Genomic DNA, 7,258 nt, shown 5'->3' with positions numbered 1-7,258 from the left:
TTTCAAAATTCTCTATGAAATATAACATATTCCTTAGATCTTAATTTTCCAAAAATGGAGATTACTTTTTAAGATAATAAAAATAGAAAGGATATATTTGAATAATTCGAAAATTATAGAGACTAGGGCAGAATTAGACCAAAGTTAAAATAAAAAAAATAGGGTGGTGAAGTAAATGACAGATAAGAAATGAAAAAAAGGTGATAAGATATCATATGATTAATATTTCAAGGAGCGAGATATTTTGTACAAAAATCTCATTCACAAGGTGCGCACAGTGAGAGAAAAAGGCAAGAATGCAAAACTTTGCTAAGATATACCGGGTGGTGTTAACTACGCACACTCAGCCCTACCTGAAACCACAGTAGCCTTAGCCTTTTTTTTTTTTTGCTATTATCTTTCTTAACCTATTTTCAGTTCACATCCATCCAAACCTGCCCGTTAATAGCACGACAAACCCCATTTCCCCTCCCGTAAAAACAGACCAACCTTTTCCCACCCCCACTAACGTCAAGACAAACGCCGTTACTTGCCAACTATTGACGGAAACACAACGGAAAGCCGCCTTTATTTAATTAACCCCTTTTTAATAGAAAATTTAATTATATTTTAAATCTGCCTGCCCCTCCCCCTAGTACTATCTGGTCCCCTCGATTCCTACCTCCCCTGATAAGTCCACCGGATGTAGCCGGTACGACAACTGGTAATCGGACGGGTTAATGCCGGTTGACGGTTTTTCAGTGGGTTAAAATCTTACCTTGGTTTATATCATTCCCATTTTCCTTCCACGGTTTTGACTCACCCTTGGTTAAGTCTTCTCGACCCCTCATCCCGACACAGACAGACAGACAGGAGAAAAAAAAAACAACAAACAGAGAGAAAGAGATAAGGGGGAAAAAGTTTTTTTTTTTGGTGTTTACGAGCTCTGATTTTTCATCTGTTGCTTCTGCTGCAATTGATGTAAGGTGGAAGAGAAGAAGATAGAGAGGCTGTGGTGTGTTTGTTTGCAGAAGGGGAAGTGAAAACGACTTTAGATAGATTAAAAAAAAGTGGATTTTGATTGATTGGATGCGTGAATCGAGAAGATTGTTGATAAACTGTGAGAAGTATCGGTTTGGTGTTCTAATTTCGTTAGGTTTTCTTTGAAGTCTCGGAGAGATAGTTGATTTTCTGTGGAAAAAGGGAAGCTTTGGTTATTGATGTTTGAACCGCTGGTAGATTTGAGTGGGATTTTAGATTAGGGCTTTTTTAGTATAGATTTGAGGAGTTTGAGAGTGTAGCAGATGTGAGATTTGAGCTAAAAGATTTTTTCTTGAAGAAATGACTACGTCGGAGATATCGATAAAAGGAAATTGTGTCAACGGAAGAGGAGATAGTTTTTCTTCCGGTTATACTGAGCCACGAGATACTAGGAACACCATGGAAGGGCAGAACGGTCATTCCGCTCGTACAGCTGCCGTCAGAGGTATAAACTTTAACCCCTTTTTCTTCTCACTTCCGTTTCTGGTTTTCCTTTCTCCATTATTGTTGATCTCGAGTTATCTATTTTTTCCTGTCGTTTTAATGTTCTTCTGGTTTCGTTTTGTTTGTAGAAACCGTAGACCCCGAAAGGGCGCTGTATACGGAGCTATGGCATGCATGTGCTGGACCTCTGGTGACGGTCCCTCGCGAAGGAGAGCGCGTGTTCTACTTTCCTCAAGGTCACATAGAACAGGTTTCGTTTCTACTTTCTCTGTCCCATTTTCTTCTTCCTCAAAGTCACATTGAGAAATTAACGTCCATTGCGGGTGAGTTTTTTAATTTGCTTTATTAACTTTGAGTCCCTGGGGCGTCAGGTTGAGGCGTCTACTCATCAGGTATCAGAACAGCAGATGCCGGTGTATGACCTTCCACCAAAGATCCTTTGTCGTGTGATTAACGTACAATTAAAGGTAACCTTGCTCCACTATTATAGCGATTTTCTATTTTTTTCCCGAGTTTTGTTTTACGAATGGGAAGAATAACTTTTTCTTGTTAATTCTATAGGCTGAACCGGATACTGATGAGGTTTTTGCTCAAGTGACTTTGCTTCCTGAACATACTGTAAGCTTTGGTCCTTTTTTTCCTGTATTTTGTTGCCTTATTGTAGGATTTGTGTTTCTAATGTTGTGTTCTTTGCTTTGTCTAATGTTTCTAGCAAGATGAGAACATGGTGGACAAGGAGCCTCCCATTCTTGAACCCCCACGGTTCCAAGTGCATTCGTTTTGCAAAACCCTGACTGCTTCAGATACGAGTACCCATGGTGGATTTTCAGTGCTCAGGCGGCATGCTGATGAATGTCTTCCACCACTGGTTTGTGTCTGTCGGCCATTGATGTCTGGTTCCTTTTTTTCTTTCCTGTATTTCAACTTGGTTTTGATCCATCTGGGCTTGTTCATTAACAGGATATGTCGCTGCAACCTCCAACACAGGAGCTGGTTTCTAAGGATTTGCATGGAAATGAGTGGCGATTCCGGCATATCTTCAGGGGTAATACTTCAAGCCAATTGGTTATCATGCTTATAGATAATGCACAGTGGAGCTGTTCCACTGAGTTCCGTTATAAAATGTCCGTTACTAGTACTGGTCATAATTTTTTGTCGCTTAGTTTTCTTCAATTTATCTCTTGTGAGGTAAAACCGGTTTAATTTACAATTTGATTAAACTGGATACTACCAGGTCAGCCACGAAGACACTTGCTTCAAAGCGGTTGGAGTGTTTTTGTTAGCTCCAAGAAGCTTGTTGCTGGGGATGCATTTATATTTTTAAGGTTTGCCTGCTTGTTTTGTGCTATGAATTGGGTTTTACTATTGAATTATTTGCTGGAGCTTCAGGATTTATATGCCTGATTGACTTGTATTATGTAGAGGCGAGAATGGAGAATTGCGCGTTGGTGTACGGCGAGCATTGAGACAGCAGGGCAACGTTCCTTCATCGGTTATATCAAGTCATAGCATGCATCTTGGTGTGCTAGCGACAGCATGGCATGCCTACACTACCAGAACCATATTCACTGTGTATTACAAACCCAGGTTTGTAGATCAAGCTTCCATTTTGACATGCAGTGTAAATTTTTCATGCGTGATATTCTGAACTTCTCAAAATAGATTACTGGGTGATACAACTTCAATTGTGACATTTCTGTTTTGATAGAGGAATTTATTGTTGTTTCTTGTATTTGACCTTTTCAATTTTCTGTTACAGGACAAGTCCAGCTGAGTTCATTGTTCCATTTAATCAGTACATGGAGTCTGTAAAGAACAATTACTCAATAGGGATGAGGTTCAAAATGAGATTTGAAGGTGAAGAAGCTCCTGAACAGAGGTACAACTCATGTTCTCCTTTTCTGGCTACATGAAAACTATCTCCTTTTCTGGCTACATGAAAACTATCTCATTCATGAAATTTCTACTAAGGGTAAAGTTTCCAACTCGATATGTGAACAAGTTGAGATAATGTGTTTTAATATTTTGTATTCAGGTTTACTGGAACAATAGTTGGAATCGAAGATGCTGATCCAAAGAGGTGGCAGGGTTCCAAATGGAGATGCCTGAAGGTAGAATTATTTAATCTTATCAAGTTTTGGTAGGTTTTGCTATGTAAATTTTTTAACAGTGTTCAAATTTCTCTTATAGGTGCGATGGGATGAAACGTCTACAATACCTCGTCCCGAGAGAGTTTCTCCTTGGAAAATTGAACATGCTTTGTCTCCTCCTGCACTTAATCCCCTTCCAATGCCCCGGCCAAAAAGGCCTCGAACTAATGCTGTATCTTCATCCCCTGATTCCTCTGTACTTACTAGGGAAGGTAGGTAATGTGTTTGAAATTGTATTTTAGTTTTCACGGAACCAGCTTGTCTGGAAAGATGTATTAACCAAGTTCATCATTCAGGTTCTTCCAAAGTTACTGTAGACCCTTTGCCGGCCAGTTCATTTTCAAGGGTCTTGCCAGGTCAAGAATTCTCGACCTTGAGAGGCACATTTGCTGAGAGTAATGATTCTGACACTGCTGATAGGTCAGTGATGTGGCCACCTTCAATAGATGATGAGAAGGTTGATGTAGCTCATGGTGAAAGAAAATTTGGGTCAGAGAATTGGATGCCCTCTAGGAGGCATGAACCAACTTACACAGATTTGCTCTCAGGTTTTGGGTCGAATGCTGATACATCACGTGGATATTATCCGTCCTTTGTTGATCAAACTTCAGTAGCTGGTAATTCGGGGAAAAAACAATTACTAGATCAAGAAGGGAAGCTTGGCGCTTGGTCCCTCCTGCCATCTGGTCTCTCACTCAAGTTGTCTGACAGTAGTACAGACCCTCCTTTGCAAGGTTCTGATGTGCCTTATCAGGCACGGGGAAATGGTAGATTTTGTGGTTTTGGTGACTACCCTATACTTGAAGGTCGTAGGATTGAATGCACACGTGGTAATTGGTTGATGCCTCCCCCATCCACTTCTTGTTATGATAATTCAGTCCATTCAAGAGATTTAATGCCGAAAACATCATTGGTTCAAGAACATAAGAATGGAAAATCTAGAGAAGGAAACTGCAAGCTCTTTGGTATTCCTCTCATAAGTATCTCTAGCGCTTCAGGGCCTGCAGTCTCCCATATTAGTGCTTTCGCCAAGCCTGTAGGACATATGCAAGCTGCATTGCACCAAATTCATGCACTTAAATCTGATAAAAGGTCTGAAAATTCAAACGCCTCCCAGATGGCAGAGGATGTTTCTGCTTTTAATGAGCAGGAGAAAATGGGTCAGCCCCATGCACGGGAGTTTCAAAGCAAACCGTCTACTGCTTCAACTAGGAGTTGTACTAAGGTTCTTTCTCTTGTCTTTGATAGTTAAGCTTGCCGTTATGAAATCTGCGAAGGGACTTGCTCAAATTTCTTTATATTTTCAGGTTCTTATGCAGGGGACTGCTCTTGGAAGGTCTGTGGACCTTACTAAGTTCAACAACTATGATGAGTTGATCGCTGAATTGGATCAATTATTTGAGTTTGGAGGTGAATTAATGGCCCCTCAAAAGAACTGGCTTGTTGTTTATACTGATGATGAGGGTGATATGATGCTTGTTGGCGATGATCCTTGGCAGTAAGATTTCTTGCATTATTCGATTTCATTTTAACTCGTTATAGATGATTTATAGCTTTTTTCAATACTTGCTTGTGAATTAGGGAATTTTGTGCCATGGTCCGCAAGATTGGTATCTACACTAGGGAAGAGGTCCAGAAGATGAAGCCAGGGTCGTTGGGTTCAAAGTTTGAGGACATTCCAGTTCCCTCAGAGGGTACAGTTGCAAAAGAAGTAAACTGTCCATCAGCATCTAGTGCAAAGAATTGTTCAGGGTAACTCTCTAGGTGCGTATACCATATATTTTTTTATCATTTCAAAGGGTATTATATTACATAATGTGTAAAACCTCTGGCATTTTTTTGTTGTTTCAGATTTTTGGAGACATGGGGAGTGGCATGGTAAAATTTATCCTGTTAAATTGGTTTGCGAGTCTATTAGCATCAAGTTTGCCGCACAAATCAGAATCCAGATATAAGATGAGCACGACTGGTCTGATCCGATTTTGGATAAATGTTGTGGCATCAATAGCGTATGTTGTTTTTTATTTTTATTTTTATATATACATATAAATATGTATACCCGAATCTGAATTTCATGCATGTGTACACCGGCCTTGCTTTTGCAACCCCCCCTCCTCCTCCCCCCCACCCCCCACTTCTCTTCTTCCTATGTACATATAGATGTTTCAACCCCTTTTTCTTCAAGCTGTGAATGTAAGTAGGGTTAATACAGCCACCTAATGTCTTTTCAATTAAAAGTAATACTTTTTTTTAAGTCATAAAAAAATTGGTGCATTTTCCGCACTGTATAGATAGTCATCGAAAATATTGTAATGCGGTTGCCAAGTAATGCTGCTCTCTTATCTGCTTTTATAGCCAGATCCATTGTATTTTGTAAGTGAAGTCAATCCATTGTTGACTACGACGTTAACGGTGGAATTCCTATCTCGGTGACCAGTGGTGGCCGGTCGACTAGTGGGGTTGGGTTTTGAATAATCACACATGGCTTCTTACTTTCTCCTGCGAAAATAATTTGGTATCCTGTCAAAATTAAATTTTCCATGGTCTACTTTGACATAATAATATTTATCTAATCACTTTTACGAAACTGGGTGGATGAAGTGTACAGGGCAGCGCAGTGCAGTGCAGTTCTCCAGGTCTGATCAAATCACCAGACCCCCTGGGTCCTAAAATAATAATACCGTCTTCACCTCAGTCGGCTATTTTTATATTTTTATAAATTATATATATAATTAATATAATTTTGGGGACATTGATATAATTAAAATTTTTATTTTTACATAAAATATTTGCTTTTATATGTAAAGCTAAAGAAATATAAAATATATGATTAAAAAAAAAAGATTTTATCAGAATATGCTGTATCAGTGTCAAAACAAAAGTAAAAAGGCCAGATACGATCCTGACAACCTTACTATTCCTATACGCATGTTTTTGGTGAAGCAAAAGGAGTACAGATTTGGTAAGATGGTGTCTTTTCCACCAAAAGTCAGTTCATGCATGCTGATGTTACTAACGAGAAAGTTGCGTTTGTTAAGGGATTTTTCTCATTTATATAAATTACCATTGCTTAAACAAAAACAGGGTTATACCAACCGACCAAATCTTACACTATCTTTACGGAAACAAAACCATGTTCATAACTTTGTTACTTAAAAAAAAAAAGTACATCTTTCCTAGGGTCTTTTAAAGGTTGGACAGTGCAATCTTTAATGATCTCTCACATGCATTGTCTGATAAATAATATTCTCTCTTCTTAATTTTCCATTGGAAATATTATCAATTTTAATTTATTAGAACTGTTCAGCAAAAGCTAGCAGAAATCCCATGGCATAAACGCTAGCGCTGGAGGCTAACCATGCCGGAAAACGAAACCTTAAAGCACAAGGAAGAAACAAGGTGTGCATTAGAGGGACAACAGGCAGCCATAGCAGGAGTATCGATACTCCTATATGCAAGAGAGACCTCAAAACCCATTGCAAACCTTGAGATCATTTTGGATTCAAAGAACCAAGCCTAAAACAGAACAATGGATCCAGCAATAAAAAACCCAAAACGAACTAAGTAACTAGAGCCCCCAAAAAGTTGAGGGATCTCTGCTAGCCCAAGTCCTTTCATAGCACTGAGATTTTTACACCCGAAGA

At 39.2% G+C, this 7,258-nt stretch overlaps 1 protein-coding gene across 2 annotated transcripts; it reads left to right on the top strand.

The window, feature by feature from the left end:
• Positions 1-366: 366 nt before the first annotated feature.
• LOC107923948 (auxin response factor 2) lies at positions 367-5,880 on the top strand. 2 transcript variants are annotated; one of them, XM_041080630.1, is made up of 15 exons: positions 367-1,465; positions 1,593-1,714; positions 1,836-1,931; positions 2,026-2,082; positions 2,177-2,332; positions 2,425-2,509; positions 2,699-2,789; positions 2,887-3,051; positions 3,224-3,343; positions 3,500-3,575; positions 3,655-3,826; positions 3,911-4,839; positions 4,922-5,112; positions 5,196-5,366; positions 5,466-5,880. In XM_041080630.1, exons 1-15 carry the CDS (start codon positions 1,321-1,323, stop codon positions 5,494-5,496), a joined length of 2,607 nt encoding a protein of 868 aa, XP_040936564.1. In that variant the 5' UTR covers positions 367-1,320; the 3' UTR covers positions 5,497-5,880. The 2 variants fall into 2 exon arrangements, with proteins under 2 accessions (XP_040936564.1, XP_016709650.2); XM_016854161.2 differs by having other exon boundaries at positions 5,196-5,378.
• The last annotated feature ends 1,378 nt before the right edge of the window (positions 5,881-7,258 follow it).

This window comes from Gossypium hirsutum, chromosome A11 (assembly GCF_007990345.1).
Source record: "Gossypium hirsutum isolate 1008001.06 chromosome A11, Gossypium_hirsutum_v2.1, whole genome shotgun sequence".
Taxonomy (NCBI): Eukaryota; Viridiplantae; Streptophyta; class Magnoliopsida; order Malvales; family Malvaceae; genus Gossypium; species Gossypium hirsutum.
The sequence above is the reverse complement of the archived record's forward strand: the minus strand, read 5'-3'. Positions and strand labels throughout refer to the sequence as shown.

Bases quoted from the DNA above. Each gene is read 5' to 3' on its own strand.
- LOC107923948 (XM_041080630.1), top strand. From the start codon at position 1,321: ATGACTACGTCGGAGATATCGATAAAAGGAAATTGTGTCAACGGAAGA. The intron at 2,510-2,698 runs GTAATACTTCAA...GGATACTACCAG, and splicing joins ATTCCGGCATATCTTCAGGG to GTCAGCCACGAAGACACTTG. The intron at 2,790-2,886 runs GTTTGCCTGCTT...TGTATTATGTAG, and splicing joins GATGCATTTATATTTTTAAG to AGGCGAGAATGGAGAATTGC.